The sequence below is a fragment of the Chelmon rostratus genome, chromosome 11, assembly GCF_017976325.1.
Source record: "Chelmon rostratus isolate fCheRos1 chromosome 11, fCheRos1.pri, whole genome shotgun sequence".
NCBI lineage: Eukaryota > Metazoa > Chordata > Actinopteri > Chaetodontiformes > Chaetodontidae > Chelmon > Chelmon rostratus.
In genome coordinates this window covers 14,387,172-14,408,426 of record NC_055668.1, presented here as the reverse complement: position 1 = coordinate 14,408,426, position 21,255 = coordinate 14,387,172, and the positions used below count along the sequence as shown (strand labels likewise).

General features: G+C 42.8%; 2 protein-coding genes across 2 annotated transcripts; both read left to right on the top strand.

The window, feature by feature from the left end:
• Window positions 1–2,217: 2,217 nt before the first annotated feature.
• Window positions 2,218–6,613, top strand: rgra (retinal G protein coupled receptor a). Its single transcript, XM_041947956.1, has 7 exons — window positions 2,218–2,375; window positions 2,718–2,874; window positions 3,328–3,449; window positions 4,060–4,213; window positions 4,333–4,450; window positions 5,852–5,965; window positions 6,336–6,613. Exons 1-7 carry the CDS (start codon window positions 2,297–2,299, stop codon window positions 6,477–6,479), a joined length of 888 nt encoding a protein of 295 aa, XP_041803890.1. The 5' UTR covers window positions 2,218–2,296; the 3' UTR covers window positions 6,480–6,613.
• A 12,754-nt stretch (window positions 6,614–19,367) lies between these two features.
• slc18a3a (solute carrier family 18 member 3a) lies at window positions 19,368–20,927 on the top strand. The gene has a single exon (XM_041948152.1). The coding sequence runs from the start codon at window positions 19,368–19,370 to the stop codon at window positions 20,925–20,927; it is 1,560 nt and encodes a 519-aa protein (XP_041804086.1).
• Window positions 20,928–21,255: the final 328 nt, after the last annotated feature.

Below are 21,255 nucleotides of genomic sequence, written 5' to 3'. Positions count from 1 at the left end.
CTTGTATGTGTGTTGTGTGCCACATACAGATATATTGAAGTCTTCTTTCCTCCATCCTGAGCAGTCGCCCTTTATTTTAGTTTAATTACACTGTTTAACCTTTAGTATTAAAATCCCTTTGAGTCACACGTCTCTCAGTATGTATGGTTTTAGACCCGTGCAGGTCCGTACTGAGGCTCTAAACGTGTTGAGCAATCATGTTGAAAACCTTAAACATTCCATATTGCACCACAAGTAGTTAATCTCATTTACTGAAGCCAATAAAGCCGTCCTTTTACATTGTATGAACCAGAAGACTGGACTAGATCTAAGGTGCGAAGTCATTCTTAGTGTGCAAGTCTCATAACAACAGATACGCTGAATCAACATTAAAATAAACAGGATTTTGGAGTGTTTGCTGCATCACACAATGTTATGACTGACTTGAGTTCATTTCAATGCACAATGTCTTCAGCAGAGAGCCATCAAAATACCCATTAGCATTGTACACACTTCTTTGTGCCAGTGTTTCTTTACACTTCTGAGATAATTTCTCACCTTATCTAACCTTGAACGGGATAATTTATGAAAGCAAAGAAGTGCTTTCATTGGGTGTGACCAATTTTAAGAGCAAATTTCGCCCTCGCGAAAATTTGACAACTGCACACGTAGACTCCCACTGGGGTCAACCAAGGACGCAGGGATTTTTATCTCTTTTTCTTCAACATCACAAGACCAATGTAAGAAATTCAGCCGACTGTCACAGCGTTACCATGTTTCAACATAATTCAAAAGATAGAGTTCAGTGGTAAGTCTTCTTGTTGTTGTGACACAGGCTCTGAAATGAATACACAGAATTAGCCAGTTGTTTTTAGTAGGATGTAAATAAAAATACAAGCATATACTGGATCTTGAGCATTTGCACTTCAGTATGATTTAGCACTTTACACATGTTCACCTATATTTCCCAACATTCCTGATCTCATAATCCTGAGACTGAAATCAGACTTTGGCCACACAATGTCAGGATTGTATCCCCTCTAGCCCTGTGGCATGAAAAGCTGCAAATGATGTCGCAACTGAAACATGACGGATCCATCGTAGGCTGTGGATGATGGCTGGATTTCATGTAATTTGCACACTTGCTGATCAGCGAAAGGTGAATTGAAACACAGGCTTTTATTGTATACCACACACGCACCCCTCCCCCCCAACAATCACACAGGAAACCTCAGACTGAATCAAGCTTCTGTTGACATTTGTTGTGTCTGCAGCTCCAAAAGTGCAATTTTGTTTTGTTCTCTATCATTTCAGGCAGATGCCGCAGTTGCTTTAATCTCTTGAGGTCAGTGTGTCTATCAAAAGTTTTATTCCCTGCCAAAACGACAACAAAGCAAACGCTGACGTGCCCAATTTCACATCCGTCAGTCAAAACTGAGTCCTGTCATATGGGACGAAGGATTAATAGACCTAAAGGTACATATCTACATTACTCATATGGACCCTCTGTAGTGCAACAAGAATCAGTTTGTGTCACTAATCAGCAAATGGGCAGGGCTACTATAACACATAACATAACACTACACACCACATACATTTTACTTAAATTATTAATATGATGATGTTGAATAATAATAAACTAATAAACTGTGCATGAGCTGCAGGGCATTGACGTGTGCAAACAGAGGGCTGGAAGTATTTTGCATGCAGAGCAAGAGCATACTCCACATGTCTTTCACATACATTCACGTGTGTATTTTTGACACTGTAGCCTCTGGATACAACATGAACCAAACACTCAACCTGCAAAAAACAAAAACAAAAAAACAAAAAAAACATGGAAGTGTCAGCATAGTGCTATCGTGACAGTAACTGAGGAATGATAATATGGCCGGAGGCTTTGTTTTCATAAGAAATGTGAGTGCAGTCTTCGTGTAAGGCTGAGGTGCTATAGACACCTGTTGTTGTCTCTCCTTAAAGCGACGCATCATTTGACATCAGCACTGGCTGCATCCTCACCGGGACGCAGACACACACAAAGGCTTGTTGTGTAACTAATTGAGGGCTTTGCTGTTGCGGTGGGCAAATACGCATTAAGGGTTGCGTTTGTGCGGTTATGTTCATTAAGACATTCCTGCACGGATTGGGGCGAGAGAGAGCGGGGGGGTTTACATAATAAAGTGCATGCTTTTCACGTGAAATGCCCCTTTAAAAGCGGACTCCCTCCGGTCACACTGAGGCACATCGTAAAGGATCGGACAGAGAGGAGCGAAAAGTCTGTGACAGCTGCACTTTGTTGTGTCAAATCGGCTTCAGGATGGTCTCGTCGTACCCTTTACCGGAGGGCTTCTCCGACTTCGATGTGTTCTCCCTGGGATCGTGTCTGCTGGTGGAGGGTGAGTGTTTTCCTTTTGTGCTGGAATTCAGCCAAATGCTGCGAGGCTGCGAGGGCTGCGCCCTGCGCCGCATTAACCTATGACAGGACCCGACGCCACCCGGGCGCTGGCAGCACGATGTTGCGGGAGGAAGGAGCCGCAGCTTTCGCTGTAAACTCCCAAATTAAGCTTTGCTTATAGCCTGCAAACGAAGAAATGTCGCTGTTCGAAAAGAGTGTGTTTACACGCATCTTGATACGTGCTGCGTGTGGCGCTCACAGCAACGGTGTGCGCCCTGATTCCCATTCACCGCCGCACACTGCCCTCATTCATGATACTCATTTCTATCTCTGCCGCTTGAAGGTCTGCTGGGCTTCTTTTTGAATGCGGTGACAATCGTCGCTTTCCTCAAAGTGAGAGAGCTGAGGACCCCCAGCAATTTCCTGGTGTTCAGCTTGGCGATGGCTGATATTGGCATCTCCATGAACGCCACCGTCGCCGCTTTCTCCAGCTTCCTGAGGTGAGTGATGTAACCACCCCCTTTCGTAAGGAGTATCGATTGTATGTGGCCTTACGAAATGCAGTGAGGAAATAATGCGACATAAAACTGACCTCGAGGTGAATAATCGACACGGGAACTTATAATCGATACAGGGAGGAACGATCAAAGCTGGAGAGGGGAGGAGCGGTCAATACGCCGCTAAAGCTCATGTCATAATGTACAGAGGATTTCCAAGCTGTAATCAGGAGATGAGAGATGCTGCTCTCATTATGCACGAGTCCAGGGATTATTATAACCACTATTATTGTTATTTAAGTTTTAAATGCAGACCCACAATCTGAAATAAGCAAATTCATTGAGTGGCTGCAGGTTTTATTTTCATAAGTTTGTGTGTGAGGTCATGAGAATAAACTGTTCATTTTTACAATTGAGACGAATGAATGAATATACGAGCACACCCTCTGTCTCCAGGTACTGGCCTTATGGCTCTGAAGGATGCCAGACTCACGGTTTCCAGGGCTTCATGACTGCCCTCGCCAGCATCCACTTCGTGGCCGCCATCGCCTGGGACAGATACCACCAGTATTGCACCAGTAAGTTTCCACCTGCTCCTGTCCCCGCCCAGTAGGTCATGCACAGTCACAACCAAAGACGCTCTGCTTTCCCTCTCTCGCAGAGCACGGGTTCTCTCTCTCTCACGCACACACACAACAGATTTATGATTCCAGTCTCCAGCCGATCTTAAGACCTCCTGCTTTTCTGGAGAGGCCAGCTGGTCAACAAGTGGCCTGTTGTCTTTGAGACTGCCACAAACTGTTCTGACGTGAATCCTGTTAACAGAACAATCAGAGCAGTTGTTATAAGCAGATGAGTGAATGGTGCTAAAACTGCGACCGAGGGGGGGCTTGAGTGCTCGTAGAAATAATTTTCTTGTTATGATATTCCAACACTGAGATACTGCTATTTTTAGCCATCACTAATAGCAGGGTAGAAGGGTAGGAGGAAGTGACTACGGCTGACCTGCAGTTTTCATATGATTTACTGTGCTCGTTAGACAGCTCGTTATTCTGGTATAAACACGTTAAAACAAATTGCTTCAGTAGCAGCGTGACTTTTACCAGATTGAGAAAAATGTGCAGTCGTCTCATGTTGTCGGAGGCGTGGAAAAAGCAGTGATGAATGTTCTCGCCTTGCTCTTGTCAGGGACAAAGCTGCAGTGGAGCAGCGCCATCACTCTGGCTGTGTTTGTCTGGCTCTTCACTGCCTTCTGGTCTGCCATGCCCCTCATCGGCTGGGGAGAGTATGACTACGAGCCCCTCAGGACCTGCTGCACTCTGGACTACAGCAAGGGAGACAGGTACTGTGCATGCACATACTCCTGCACTGCTAGAAATATAAATATAGATGTTTTTGTGTTCACTGTCCTTCACTGGGAGTAGTTTACACTGAGCCATTTGTGCACTTTTCTCTCCACAGAAACTACGTGTCCTACTTGATCCCCATGAGCATCTTCAACATGGCCATCCAGGTGTTTGTTGTCATGTCCTCTTACCAGTCCATTGCACAGAAATTCAAGAAGACTGGAAACCCCAGGGTAAGTAAAGTAAAAGATAATAGATCCACCAACTCCACCTACATACAGCCACAGAAAACGCTGAAGTGATGTAGATGTGCACACTTCAAGTTGGCTCTGTTTTGCCGCAGTTGCTCCAAATCCAAATTTAATCGCATGCATGATGCAGAGGAATATAGAAGTGACTAAATCCAAGACACTGGCAGTCATAACAGCCAATGCACAAATCCTTACAAATATGCAATCCACATAAAGATTTCTTCCTGCTTTGAAGTCACCCACTGAAAGGAATCAGAGGAATTGCCCTGAATTTGACATCTATTTCATCTCTTCTGAGTGTAAGCACATCGTCCTCACGTGGTCCTCATTCAGAGCAACAAAACAGACAGTGAATGGGGAGCACTATATAGGTCATCACCACAGGGGAAAGACCAGGCACTTCAGCTGGGAATGCAGACAGTAGCTGGTGTGTGGCGAAAAGAACAATGTATCTGTGAATAGAGTTCAGTAGTGAAGTTCCTCAGGGCTGAATCAGGTTGCCTCTCTTTAGGTTGCATAAGCCCATTACTCACAGTCATCTGAGTTGGCCGGAGACACTTTCATTACAAGCATAAAGGCCACAGAGTAGAGACGCCAAGCTCTCCACCAGAACAATGCAATTATGTAATGTACGTAATGTACGTAACGTAACGTAATGTATAATCACACACTGACCAATGTGTCAAGCACATGGCATGTATGACATAAAAACCTGAAAGGATACATTTGTCCAGATGGAAGTGATGACAAGTCGTGTCAGATGCTGTTTCGTGAATATCTTTAAACGCCCCTGTAACTGGCTTCCAGTCAGGACTTCTCCCATGCCGTGCAGGCAAGTTTCACTCAAACCACAGAATTGAATTTTCAATTTTAATAGAGATCTCAAGGTTTCCAAAGATAACAAATGGGTCAGGTTTTGCTTGGGGGGAATAAAATAATGCAATAAATCAAGAGTATTTCTATTTTATGGAAGGTGCAGCCACAACAGCATGAAGTTGGAGATTTGCATAGAGTGTAAAATAATTTCCCAACTGGCAAAATAAAGGAACTCTTAAAAGTGGCTCTGTATGTGTGCACTCTGACAATAATGTCTCATTTGACCCCTGGATTACAGCAGCCTTCCCCTTTAACTGGCTAGCTGTTTCTGCTTTCTAGCTGAGGGAGAAAGATCTTAACACAGGTACTGTTTTTCTCCCGGCATGATCCCCGGCGTGTGACTCGCCCCCGAGTAATAAAACCTCATGACACAAGTCCTCCTCCACTCTTTATGGCTGATCTGTGATTAATCACTCTTGTTCTGATCCTCTCTCCCTCTCTCTGTTTCCTCCTTGTTTATCCTGCTCTGCCCCACTTCTCTCTCTCTGTATCAATTCTCCTCTATAGTTCAACCCCAACACTCCTCTTAAGACCATGCTGCTCTGCTGGGGCCCCTATGGTATCCTGGCTTTCTACGCCGCTGTGGAGAATGCCAACCTGGTCTCTCCCAAGCTCAGAATGGTAACGACAGCCAGTACATACACGCACACAAAAACCCTCCACTATAATTCAAACATTTTAATGTACGGATATTGAAATGCAGCTCATAAGATGCTCATAGTCACATGTTGGACATACATATATTGTTAAATATCTTAAATGTTAAAGTCCCTATTTGTAAAATATAAAGATTTCTGACTGTGGTAGTATCATAAAGACACTGTGGCAGATAGCATCATTTTCATCAATGATCAGAATGATTTTTAACTGTAATATAATTAGCTGAACAAGCTTCATGACTATATTTTAGTGCATTTTCATGAGACTCTGTAAGTCTCCGCGGGGTCTTCTGAGCACTAACAACCTTGTTGCCTCGTGCCCGTCTCTACAGATGGCTCCCATCCTGGCTAAGACCTCTCCCACCTTCAACGTCTTCCTGTATGCTTTGGGAAATGAGAACTACAGAGGAGGCATCTGGCAGTTCCTCACCGGGGAAAAGATTGATGTGCCTCAAATTGAGAACAAGTCCAAATAAACAAAGCATGCAATAATTCCACACATTCACTGTCCTGGTGGTTTCTCACAGGTAGCTAGATGTTTCTGTCAGTGAGTGTACGTGCATGTGTTGTCTTGAACAGTGGTAGCCATTGTCCCTTGTAAACATCCGTCACGGATTTGTTGTCCTTTGTTTCTGTGGTTGTAGCCTATGTCCTTTATGAATTTGGGGGGGGGGGGGGGTGGGGCATTTTGAAATGACTTGTAACTTGTAAGCTGCTGAAAGTGAACACAACTGAACACGTCCAAACAATTCCTCTTGGGAGGGACTATTAATTGCAGCAGTATTTCATGTAGTAAATGCAACAAGAACAACAGAGTTGGACTTGGCTACTTCTGTCACAAACACGTGATTTCTCTGGTTTTCTCACACATCAATTTGAAATTTAATGTAATTTCTTTCATTAAGAAGGGGATGACTTTAATTTTCAAGTTCATTTCAAGAGGTGCTTTCTGTAAATAGACGTCACCCGTGATGCAGAAATATTGCTAGTGCCAAGGTTCATTTATAACAGTCTGACAAAGACAGTAATTTGAGACGCTTCAAACCAGATTATGTACACTTTGGCAAATATTGGCATTTAATCTTTTAAAAAAACATCAGGTGTTTGCCTTAAAAATCCATGTAGCAATACTTTTCTTTTAGCTGAAGCAAGGTATAAATAGCTTTCCACCAGCCAACATCTTTGTCGCCAAACAGCAGCCATCTGAGCTCTATCAATCATACGTTAGCATGCCTTCAGGGCAAAATTACCCCTCATCAGCCAAGATTTCCTCTCTAAAGATTCCCGTCTCTATCATATAGTCCAGGTGGGAAGACCCTAAAATACATGAGTGGAAACAAAAAAGCTAAAAGATAAAACCTGAAACTTCTAACAGGGGATTCATGCTACAGATTGATTATGTTTGTGGCCTCTCTGCGACAGTTGGAAGGCATCCTTCCCTGTTCACTGTGCCTGTCGGTGAAATGCGAAAGTGTGTGCATGACATGACTTTGTTCCGTAAAGTCGTGAGTGATCTCTGTATCCAGAGTACAAGTGTGCTAATCCTCGAAACAAGAGGACCATTCTTCAAAACGCAGCCCCCACCACAAGGTAGAGATTAGTCAGTAGTCTGTAGATTAACTGGATGTGTTCCTCGCCTCCAGATGTGAGAATGAAATAAAGACAGAAATCTGAGCGACAGTTAAACAGCATCCAAATAAGACATGTCAGAATGAGTTGTTGGTATTTATGTAACATTTGAATGGTATATTCTTGATTTAGATTAGGCTAAATGTAATAAGATATGGTTGCTCCTCAGTGCTCCTTCCTTTATGACTTAGACATTATTTAATTTACCAATTTAATTGTGCATATTAGCAATAATTATTATAAGAATATAAATGTTATGTTTCTTCATGTATGATTTTGTTTTCTAACATCTCTGAGCTTAGAAACATCTTTGACATTTCCTTGAAATGTGTTGTCTAATGAGAGTGTCAGACAATACACAATAACATACTGGTTATCATATAATCAATGTTCTTTCAGTAGGTTTCAAAAACCAAGTAGTTCACTCTGTCGTCTGAATGTAGCATGACGAATTGGTAGAAAATAGGAAAATGCCATCAATATGCAACGAACCTGATCAGATCTGGGGTCAGAGTGGAGTATGTTCTGAAACTGAATAACTCCGTAACAAGAGCCGTGGATGGCTTTTTAAACATATGGGATGCTTTAACAGATCCAGTTTCTATACTATGGCGCATGCATGTGATTCATGACAAATAATGTACACCCTCAGCAGGCCCATTCACACCCAAACCTTCCCATGTAGAATAAATAGCTTCTGTGTAAAGCTCTGAATTCATTAAAGATTCATTCATGGTGAGTATCTGGACTCCAGATGTTAGGAGCCCAGGTGACAATTATTATTCTGCACAGTGTTGTTATATATAGATTTTGTACAGTTATCTGGACCCTACAAAATGCTGTAAACTTCATCCACTCTCTCCATCTGTCCATTTTCTGTTCATAATGTACAGAAAGTGATCTTCCACAGAGTGATTAACGTAAAATAACAACAACCTGCAAAGATTCAGCAATTCATGGATAATTAATAAAGTATTGAAAGTGTCTCGATTCTGTGTGTTTTTGTGTTTTGTTCATAGTCAAAAAAGCAGCAGGATCCATCTAACACTTTGAGGAGGAACCTCGGTCCTCCAAAACGTATACAGGCTGCAAGACCATTTGATACAGCCTGAAAGTCAATTCATTTTTGTCAGTCATATACAGACTAAAAAGTTCTTCCAAGTGGTCAATGAATGCAACATGCACGAAGCGGCTGATGTGCCTTGTTGCTGCCGAGGCGCAGCTACAGCCAGGCAACGTAAAACTGTTCCAAAGTGTCAGTTTGTCTGGTATAATTCAGAGAGATGAAGGAAAAACCTGAGGTAAATTCATATTGTGGCATATACAACTGGAAAGAGGAAACACTTTGTATTTGCCAATGTGCAAAAACAAAAGCCTCCTGTGACATCTGGATATGCTGGTGACTGTGTAAACTCCTTCAGGCGTTTGGAGAGGGGTTTAATGACACATTAATATTTAATATATTTGCTTCACTGTTTAATGTGGTACCAGCTGATGTCTCCGAGAATTTAAAACACAACTTCACTGAGCTGCAAAGCAACAATCTTCAGGCAGGCTTCTTGCAAAGACTCAAGACCGACTGACCCAAACCTGGAAAATCAGCTGAGGGCAGCGTCATCATCCTCGCCGCCACCAGACATCAGACAGGCATCTGAAGAGACTCGGCAAAGAGAAACAGCTCCAGCCATTGCATTCGAGGTTAGTGTGACCTATGTGGCCCAACATCAAAGGATGTTGTAAAAAATTGAAATGGCCCTTTCAAATTTGAAATCTGATCTAAAGCGTGTTAACCACTAACTGAGAGGATGCTTTGTAATATCTATTCAAATGACACTGATGTGTGTAGAGCTGGAAAGCTTTCATTTAATTCTTACAAAGTTCTTGTAAGTCAGTGAGTGATTCCACTTTCTGCTACTTTATGCTGCATTATACTACGAGGGAAGCATATTATACTATTTTTATATTGTACTATTTACTCCACTAAAGCTTTAGTTGCTTTGCAGTTTCAGATTATTAATAAAAAAAACAGAATCAGAAAATTAATTATGATGCATCATTACAGATTAAGATATCCAGTAGCATGTAAAGTAAATAAAGTGGTTAAAAATGAACCTAGCCTTTACCAACAAGGTTACATTTATGTGGACATTAATGCCTAAAGTGTGGGTTTTGATGTTACTACTTTTGTTCAATTTTTGAATGAATGACTTTCACTTGCAACAGAGAATTTGTGGTATTGCTACTCTTACTTACGAGAATGATCAGAGTTTTTCCACCACTGGATGTGTGTCCGCGCAATTAAAGCAAAGCAAACGTCCAACCGGCATGATGAAGAGGTTACAACATACAGCAGAAGCCCCCAGTTGGTGATTCTAAGCAGATTAATTGACAACAGCCTGTCAGTGGAGTGGGTTGTTGCATAATTATGCGGTAATGACACATGCAGCAGTCAAACCCAGTCCCTTTTGCCATCAGCATCATTCTTATTTATTCAAGCTAATTCAGTCATCTGCAGAAAAACACTACGGATTTGACTTTTCTAAAATCTTTCTTCATGCATCAGTCCTGAGAAGATTATTTTCATTATAGTCAAAATAAATCGTCCACTGGAACCTTCATGACGTGAACATCAAAGTCCCCAGACACTGGTGGACATATGGAGCCGTCATCTGGCGGGAAGAGTTAATTTGACCCCACTTCCTAAACAGCTGCAGGCCAACATGATCAGCTGCCAATCAAATGGACTTTTAGAGTGTCAAAGAACATTATGCAATAAATAATTAGAAAAATAAACTTAGCTTCAAACTGAAATAGCAGTTTCAGTTAATTGTTTATCACTTTCTCCAGAGATCAGAATGGCAAAGTATCGCTGACTGAGAAACTGTACATTAAATAAGTTGTACATAACTTGGCCTGCAAGGCAATTAATATATACAAAACAGTACCTCGAAAATCAAAAATGAATTCTCTGGCAATTACTTTGTTTCAGCAATGCAAGAAAATAACATAAAATTAGACTAACATATCCTTGAGAGTGCTTCGTGACAGCAACACACCCAACACGAGCGTCCTGCTGCTGCTGCTGCTGCTGCTGCTGCTGCAGAGGAGCAGCTCCAGGCAAAGAAACATTGCTTCAAAGTGTCGGTCTGTCTAGAATTTTCATTCCTTTATTCACAGAGATGAAGGAAAACCTGACTTGGACACTCAGTGATAGCAAGTGTCTGTGTGTGATTTGGCTTTCATGGTGGACATCACCAAGCAGCTCTCTGAGCTGAACCTCAAGCTCTAGCAGCTTCTCAGCTCTCTGCATTCAAACGGGAAATCATTTGAAGCTAAATTAAAACTGTGGCAAACATTACTGGAAAGAGGAAACGTTGTGTATTTTCTGACACCGCAAGAATAAAAGCCTGCCGTGATATCTGAATATGCTGGTGACTGTGTAAACTCCTTCAGGCATTTGGAGAGAGGACACAAAAAGCAAACAAAAGGAAATAAATATGTTTTCTATAATTAGCCCAGTCAATCTTCATAAAGCTGCCGGGCAGACATGAGGACAAGGAGTTGGGCGACTGAGATGCGTGACGTCAGCAGGAATCCCACTTCGTCGCGGAGGGTTTCCCAGAGGGCAGCTCCAGGGCAGGATCAGGCGGGGAACTGTCTGGTTTCATGCTAGCCGACTGACCAGTAGGCTCAAGGCTTGCAGCCTGGGTGCAGTCTTGCTCCAGAGCAAGGTCCAGTAGAAAAGAGACCAGGGAGCTGGATGTCAGGGGAGGCAGCATGTCAGGGACCCTTGTGAAGGCCTGGTCCCCCAGAAAGGAGACTTCTGGGAGTCACCAGGAAGGCTGTTCCTAGGGAAAAGGCTGGACCAGTGGCTAGCTGACTTAGAATTTGGAGCAGATGGAGGCTAACAGGCTCTATGCTAAGCCTAGCATGGGAGTCACAGGAGGAATCCACAATGGCCAGCATGGTTTTCCAAGATTATCAGTCACGGATAAAAGTTCAGCCATGCCTTTCAAAAAACAGGGCTTAGCATTCATAGTGGCCCTCAGCTTATCCTTAATGTCCACTGAACCGTTAATAACAATCAATGGCGGATCTCACCTCCTCCACATCCTCCGACAGTCAAATCGCTGGGTCCATTTCCATTTAGTCAGGTTGTATCGTTTAATTCTGGTGGTTCAACGGCACCCAAAAGCAGGACACGTCTGAACTCTGGAGGGTTTCTGTCTTTGCCACCGGCTACTTGACCTTGACAAATGATGACGAAACCTTCCACTGTTACACAGCTGTAAAATTATTGCACAACCAATAATATTTGAGCACTTTGTATACCTGATGTGTGAGTCAAAGATACCACTTAAAAAAGATGTTTTTTCCATCTTCATAGAGTTTACCAATGTCTGATAGATGTCCACAGATTAATTATTTAAACTACACAGATTTACTTCAGATAGTTGCTGGATTATATTATAGTTTGAATCCAGATGTCTGGCAAGAGATCACAGTTTGCTTTTTGTTTTGTTTTGTTTTTTTCCATCGGCTTTCCCTCTCTTACAATCAAACATATTCAGGTACTTAGAGTTCACTGAGGATTATGTCTGGGCAACCAGTGAAGTTTTCATACAGGCTTTTTGAGAGGATTACTCAGCAACATGACCACGAGTGCAGCAGATCTAGAGAATCAAAGAGAGTGAGGACTGTTACAGAAAGAAAGTTATATGAATCAGATGGAACTATGGAAAATAATACAGGGGCTGATGAGGTAACGCAGGATGATACTGGTTAACCCAATCAACAGCAAGCTACAGATCATGGGATTTTTGTATAGATGCTCCCCTCACTATTGCGTGCAGTTAGTAAATACATCTACAATTAAATTAGGAGAACCAGCTGACTCTGGAGGCAATTAACATGCAGTCAATGATATTTTGATGTTATGCTGTATTACCGAACTAGTGGACAAGTGCTAGAGTTGGGGTAGTTGAACAGAATGAAGACAAAATCAGATGATAGCAGATTTAACAGAAAAAAAATACACGTTACAAAGCTAATCATTTTTTCTAGACATGCCAGCCGCTCGACGATGATGGTAGCATGTTTAGCAGGTACAATGTTACAGCTGCTGAGGATAATTTTTGGTCATGACTAAAAACATTGTTTTTTATAATTAGACGTATATAATCAGCTCTCTATTTGGAGATGTCAAAAGAACTCAGAGACAAGAAATGAACATACAGCATTTATGCTACATTATAAAAGATGTAACTCAAAGAAGCAAAGCCAGAAAACAGAAAAGATGCTGCAGCTATCCCCAGCTTCCCTTAACAGACTCTTAATCTTAAAAAAAATCTTGTGTAAACAATCCATTTGCTGCACATAATTTTGCCAAACTGACGCCATTCTCTGAATCAAAGCTTTTAATAGAATCAGACAGACACATCGAGATTGAACTCAGGTTGCAAAAACTAGGTGAACTGTCCGTGTGCTGCATCAGATCGACCACACTTCCCTCCATCAGTGATCTTTACTGTCAGACGTGAAGCTGGTTATATAACCCCCGACCCCATAAGACGGCACATACACACACACACACACTCACACACACTCACACACATGCGCTCTTGTTGAGCAGCCACAGGACAATCAATGGTAATGCTGAACACAGCTGCTCTTCCAATCAATTCATTGAATTTAAGAAATCACACCATTCGTAAACAGTGTGAGCTACATGGAACAAATTAGCATGAAACGACGCAAATTCAGTCAAGACAACGATCAAATACACACCTCGTGCATTACATGTTAGAAAAAAAAGCATATTTGTTTTGAAGAAACATTATTTTTACAGGATTAGTGTTTCAGTGTAATCTGGATTAAAGTGGAGCTGTGCGTCACTGCTCTTTAGAAAGCGCTATTTTAATTCATTAAACCGCTCACTTTGACCAGTATAGGGGTGGCGGCACTCTGACCACTTCTCACTATTCACACCCTGACTTACGCTAACACACACAAACACACAAATACACACAGAGCGGCTTGTGCTGAACAGTGAACGCCGCCGAGATGCATCAAAAGAGCTCTGCTGGTGGTGGTTGTGAGTCCACCCAAGCACACGTGGAATGCTCTACTCACTATTTCATACAGAGATGGGATCTTCACATGCATTTCTCCTCTCTTATCAATTGTTTAAATCCCCACTCAGCACTGGAAGCAGCAGGGCTGTGCTTTGATTAAATGAACAGATTCACGTATAGGGGTGATGTTGCTTCTAATCCATTCAGATACACGGATTATCCTATCAATTAATTTTTCTTGCTTTTCAAATGCAATATACATGCAGCACCGTCTAAAGCATGTACTGTATATGTAATTATTGCTTTCCATTTCTATCTGCATTGAGTTGTTGAGTTTCCATACAGGACACTTACATAAACAGGACCAGCTCCTCATTGGTGTACAATGTCCTCTGAACTTCTGCTGCCACATGTTAGCTTTACATACACTCCATTACATGAACCAGCAGAGGTGGAAAATAACTATTTATGCAAACACTGCTGTCAAAAGCATCTACAGCATGCAGCTCTGAGAGGCTTTACTCAGACACAGCTTGCTCTGAGCTAAATGCTAACAGCTGCATGCTAGCACGCTCACAAAGACAACACTAAAATGCCGTTTGCAATGTTTACCATGCTACCAGGTTAGCATGCTAACATTTGCCAATTAGCATCGAGATGTCATTAGTTTCAAAGGTATTTGATCATTAGCCAAAGTATCAGACAGAATTTAAAATGAGACCTGATGATGACACGAGATGAAGAGCTAGGGGATGACCAAAGTCAATACAATTCACCCTGAGGGGGGACATGAATGCATGTACTAAATTTCATGGCAATCCATCTATCTGTTGTCAGGACGTTGTTTCTTCAAAAAGAAACATTGCCATCCCTCATCCCTGTTGTTAGCATGGCTAAAAGTCTTGTATATCCAAAATGAACTCTGACTTTGCTCTGCTACTTTGCATCTTTCCTGTTTACATTCCTTCTGTGTGTGTGTTTTTCCCCCTCTTCTCTACCTTCCTTCCATGTATCCTTCCTTATTTCCTTCCTCTCCTCTCCTCAGCCGACCAAAAGCATTCAAGTCCCCCAAAACTGGAGATGCAAGGTTTTTCCACAAACAGAAAACCGGCTCCTGTTCTCCAGCTAATATTTGTTTACTTTTACTGATGACTCTTATCTGTATTGAAGTGTTAGCCACTGTGGTATCAGTGGATTTTGTGAAGAAAGGATTTCTCTACGTCTCCCACACAGCTGGAATGCAAACTATGTGAACTTTGGTTGTCTGTTAAGCAAAGAATTTACATTTATTGAGAACACCTTAACATAGTGCCGAAAGGTATCTCTGTCCTGCTCTCTGTCTGTACTGCAGCAGGCAACTTTATCAAAGTTCAAATACTCTTCGTCATTTACAGATTTCAGCCTTCCAAAAAAAATAACTTATAATCATTCAGGTCCACCAAGGTTATTTTTTCTGCATTTGGCTGCAGTGGCTTGGGATTTTGTTTTGGCTGTTAGAAATTAATACTTTGGCAACTGCACAAGATTACGTGGTGATCTTGAATCTCCTGAGCTACTTTCAAATCAGATCAGAGCAGAATCACTGGGAAAACAGCAAAAAAAAACCATGCTAATCCCCTAACACAGCCAATCCAGATATGAGGACGGTGCTGACTCCGCCCTCGGCCACAGCCATGAGGACACTGAACTAAAGCGAGAGGTGCCAAAACAAGTGAACAAAGTTTGTTGTTTGTGCTTGTTCATCTGCTCCTGTGTGTGTGTGTGTGTGTGTGTGTGTGTGTGTGTGTGTGTGTGTGTGTGTGCGTGCGTGTGCGTGTGCGTGCGTGTGTGTGAGAGAGAGAGAGAGATCGGGCACAGCCGTCTCTTGGGTGAACCAGAAGCCAACGCAGAGTTCCGGCCTTCATGACTCTGCTTAAGCTCTCCAGTTACAGTATGTTCACTGAGGGAAATAAATGTGATTATCAAAGCTGTTCTCTTGCTAATATGACGTAACATTTCAGCTAAAAATAAAACAGGAAAAATTTTGAGCCCCTTTTTGGTTACATTCCTAACTGACATTGCCTGGATTTAACCCGTCTACGTCGAAAAATAAAGCTCCCGGTGGAAACAGCAGGCCAGATTTCTCTGATTTGCCTCAAAAACACTGGAAATGAAACGTTTCTTTGTGGCCTAAAGCTAAATTCTTTGCATTCAACTCAAGACCTCTTCAGTAATATTCATCTTTACCTCCATGCAACTGTCTGATGTGTATATACATCATACACTGTTGCACTTCTCAGGAACTTCTAGAACCAATGTCAAGAAAACCATTATTTTCCCAGTTTTTTTCTGATTTCAGTGGCTAACTTGTGTGTTCTGTCTACATGTTGACTTGCCCTTATGGAAAGGCAGATACAAAACAGCCATTAGATCAGGTGAAATGGACTACACAATGGCCAGGTGTTACATAAGGGCCAAAGATGGCTCGCCCACCCTCCCTACATTTCATTGGCCATTACAAAGTCTCATCAGAGGTGACATCCCAAAATATCTCAGGCAAAGAGAGATGTTTTGGACTGACAGGAGGCCTTCATGGCAGCTTGAAGCCATTCTCAGGCTTCAGTTTGAATTGAGGTGAATGACCGAGTGGTCTTAGTGAAGACAGAGGTAGGTTTAAGACCACCTGTCACACACACTTCACAGAGTTCTCCGTATTTCATCCCACACAGTGAAACCTGAACTTTGTTCAGAGGACATAATCTGGACTTCTATTTGTTTTGGTCTCCGTCTGCTTTTACAGTGTTGTTTTACATTCATGTTCTTATTTTACGGACATTTCTTTCCTGTGTTTTGGTGATCAGTGTTGGCTGATTAAGTTGATTGTTTTTTATGCACGATAAATTGAACCTTTGTGGCTGTATTCTTATATTCCTGTTGTCTGTGCTTGGTTGTGTGTCGTTTCAGTATGTGCCTGGGTGTCTGTCCTCTATTTCTTTACTTGTGGCTATCTGAGAGTTTGCACCTATATTTTGTCAGTGGTGATGAATTAGTTCATTCTATTGATTGTCTTGCACAATGATTCCTAACCTGGGTGTTGGGATTCCAAAAGGGGTCCCTAAAAACTCTGAAGAGTCCCTCACATAATTAAAATTATGAGAAAGAAAAGCTTAAATAATGTTAAACAAAATAGTTTTTTAACTTCCCTCTAGTTATTTTTGCTTCTCTTTTTTTGCTCAAAATCAGTGAAATGAATGAATCTAAGGCAAGAAAACTGCTTTTCAGTTGAACTGCTCTCAGTTCTTGTCATGAGTTGGATACAGGGAGAACTACTACATTTTAAATATCCACAAACTAAAACGTTTGGGAACCAATGGTCTTACATATAATCGACTTTCTGTTCAACACTGCACGTGCTGAAAAAGGCCTCTGATCAAAACATACAATGCTGAATTATGTTTCCATAAAACAAGAAGCTAGACTAATAAGTATGATAAGCCGGAAATCGGAAAAGTAATTTGACTGTTGCTCAGTGAAAATGTGTGAGGATATGAGGACATCTACTGGCTGCACCAGGACACATGACACCCAGAGAGAAAACCAACAGGGAAAATCCCTCTTCAGCTGTTAACTTAAGAAACACTGAAATCTAAGATGTCAACACACAAATATGGGCTTCATTAATTAGTGAAAATATCATTTCATTTACATGTAGGCTAGCTCTCTCTAACTTGATGACATTCATAAAATCAGTCACCATCAAATCAGGTTTTTGGGCAATGATTCAGAATTTTTTTCAAACCAGTTCCTTCATCCTCCACTAGATGTCAGTACTGTTCTGTCTGATGTTTCAGATCTGATCATCAATCTGCAGCCTCCTGCCAAAGGTGAGGAACCATTTAGTGTCAGTATCCAAGTTTTATTTATTCTGGAAAGATATAAGAGCAGCTAAAGCAAAAAGACAAAAACCAATAGCTCTGCCCATGGAGACAGAGAGACTCTACTATGATGTATTATTCAAGAAACTCATCTAAAGAAGTTGATTTGCATTTGATTCTTTTGTTATTATTTAATTATCTAACCCCATCAGTAGATTGGTTTCATGGAGCGTGCTACAGTAAATGTTGGCGACAGCTGTTGCCTTTCTGCACCGGTAGGTGGCAGCGTCCAGCTTTATTTAAACCCCTGGTCGCCCATCTCATGAAAGCGGAACAAATGAGATCTCTCGATGATAAAAATATGATAGTTAATCTCCAAGATTCTCTCAAAAGCTATTTGTTCACAAGAGCAAAAGAAAAAATAGAAAAGAATAGTTCAGTGTAATAACATTTTGTGCAAAAGAACAAGTTTTGACTGAAAAGTAAGAGGAAATGGGCATTAAAGTCTAATGATATAATGAAAGGTAGATCATAAGGATGAAATCTTGTCACTTGTGGGTAAATTCATATTTTTCCTCTGTCTTTTAACACTAATCTTGAAGATCTGGCTCGTGCATGGTTCAATACAGAGTCACAGTGGTAAAATAGATTAAAACACGGCTCCGAATCAGACTTGCCGGATCGCGCTTTCGGTACTTTGCTCAGTTACACTTGAGCAGTGTGGAAGCGGGGGCTTGAACCTAAACTCGCCTCCCATAAAACACCAACATCTTGCTTTCAGACACAAAATACAGTGAGAGGTTCTGTCACAGAGGGAAAACGTTGAAAAGATTACAAGATTAAACTTAAAGGTCACCGCTTTAACCTCCTTTTGTGGACACCTTGTGCGGAGCTGTCCGCCGGGGCGCGGTGCTGAAACGGTTCTGTTCTGTGAGCATCTTTGTTTCTTTGCTGAAATGTTCCTGCTGAGCTCAAGTTTATTAACCAGATGTTTCACAATGTTATTGCGTGAGAAGCGAAATGTGTGCGAGAGTTTCACCGATTTGCAGACCTACTTTAAGACTTCATGGAATCGCAGAAAAGTGTCATTTAAATTCGCCGAGGTTAAATAAAGCATCATCTGAAGGAAGCATCCTCGGCTCTGCCCTGAAGCAAGTGACCGGCCAGCAATGCGCACTCTGGATTTTGTATTTAATTAGCATAAAAGACCTTGTGGAGAGCAGCAGGACTGTGCGTCACAGCCATCGGCAAAGATGGGAGGGGTGAGGGGGACACCTATGGGAGTCAACAAACTGCAGTGTGTATTCCTTCCACGGCCGACAAAAACCGGTCCGGCTGATGTGAAATGATGACTTAGCTCACAGCGTTACAGGTGACTGGAGACAGCTGGGAGCATCTGGGAGCCGGAGGGGCGCAGAGGACGGACCTAAAACAGCGAGAGCACTGATGGAGCCGGCACTGTGAGCTGGAGGTGAATCCCCAACCTGTGGGCGCAGTCCGGGACCAGCGCGTCACCTGAATGACGGGATATGAGACAATGAAGCAACTAGGGACGACGGGGATAAAACGAGTCCGAGTCACGGGAGTGGAAAAGCGCGTGCGATGACGGGCGGCGCAAGGGACAGAGAAGAGGTAAAGCAGAGGAAAGTTGTCTAGCTCATTAGCAGGGCTCCCGGTGCTGGATAAGAAAACGAAATAAAAGACAGAACAGATGTGCCACGCGTGCGTAATTCTCTAAACAAATCAACTGGGGGAAGCCGAATTTCTTTTTCAAAAGACAGGACTTGAGACAGAAAGGGAGAAAATCATGGAGCCGGAGGGGACCACAGAGGGACAAGTCACTAATTTGGCACAATCTGCCGCGTCCAAACTGTCCCAGATGGGCGAAAGAACTAAACAACTGGGCAATGTGATCCAAGAGCCAGAGCGGCAGAAACGGATTATTCTAGTGATAGTCTGTATAGCACTTTTGTTAGACAACATGCTTTACATGGTAATTGTGCCAATCATACCCGATTACCTTGAAGGGCTACAGAATGCAGCGGATCGAGCCCAAGCTGCTGCACCGCACACCAACTCCACTAACAGCACCATCCACAAAGTACCCAAGGGGAACTTCGACCTACAGATCGGCGTTCTTTTTGCCTCCAAAGCCATCCTGCAGCTCCTGGTGAACCCGATAAGCGGCACGTTTATAGACCGGGTCGGGTACGATATTCCACTCTTCATCGGTCTCAACATCATGTTTCTCTCCACCCTTATTTTTGCTTTTGCTGAAAATTACGCGACTCTGTTCCTGGCGCGCAGCATGCAGGGCCTCGGCTCGGCTTTCGCGGACACTTCAGGGATCGCTCTGATCGCAGACAAGTACACGGAGGAGAAAGAGAGGAGCAAAGCGCTGGGTATTGCCTTGGCTTTCATCTCTTTTGGAAGTCTTGTGGCGCCCCCCTTTGGAGGGGTCCTTTACGAGTTCGCAGGGAAGCGGGTGCCCTTCCTGATTCTGGCCTGCATCTGTCTCACTGATGGCATATTGTGCCTGACTGTACTGAAACCCTTCTCCAACCGAGAGAGAGAAAACATGCCAGTGGGCACCCCCATATATAAACTAATGATTGATCCTTATATAGCTGTAGTGGCTGGTGCTCTGACCATTTGTAACATCCCTCTTGCCTTCCTCGAGCCAACTATCGCCAACTGGATGGAGGAGACCATGCATTCCAGCCAGTGGGAGATCGGCATGACATGGTTCCCTGCCTTCTTCCCTCATGTCTTAGGTGTATATCTCACTGTCAAATTAGCAGCCAAGTACCCTCATCTCCAGTGGTTTTACGGGGCTATAGGTATGGTTTTCATAGGCGCGAGCTCCTGCACAGTGCCAGCCTGTAAAAACTTTGGACAGCTCATGATCCCGCTGTGCGGAATCTGTTTTGGCATCGCCTTCGTGGACACGGCGCTCCTGCCAACACTGGGCTTCCTGGTGGACGTGCGGCACGTGTCAGTGTATGGCAGCGTGTACGCCATCGCAGACATCTCTTACTGCGTGGCCTATGCCCTGGGGCCCGTGGCGGCTGGACAAATAGTGCACGACCTGGGCTTCGTCCAGCTCAATTTAGGAATGGGCCTCGCCAATGTACTTTACGCACCGGCGCTCCTGCTGCTGAAGAATGTGACACAGATGAAGCCTTCTTTCTCCGAGCGAAACATGCTCCTGGAGGATGGCCCAACGGGACTGTATGATACGATTAAGATGGAGCAACGGGAGAAGAAGAGAAAGGGCTTGTGTACAACGATCGACGAGAACGGCTTAGAAACCTTTGCGCAACGGTCGTATTCAGAGGAGGAATCCTCGGGAGGAGAGTATGCGTAAAAGACCTTTTAATGAGTGTAAAACTATCAAAGTGCCCATGTAGAGTTGTTTGCATCCCGTCCGATCCAATCAATTGCATAACAAGATTAGGATTGTGTAACAACATAAATTATTTACTTCTTCTGGTGACAGTTCCTCCGGGTATTGTCAAATCAAGTAGCTTCAAGCTTTTGCAGTAGAAAGGCGCTCGCTGGCGTTTGTTCATCTTAAAGTGAGAGTATTGTGAACGATTTGTTGAGATAAATGTCTATTCCTTAACAGTATTTATCACTGTATCAGAAACTGACTCATATCGTATTCAGGGATTATGTGTAAATGTATTTTAACA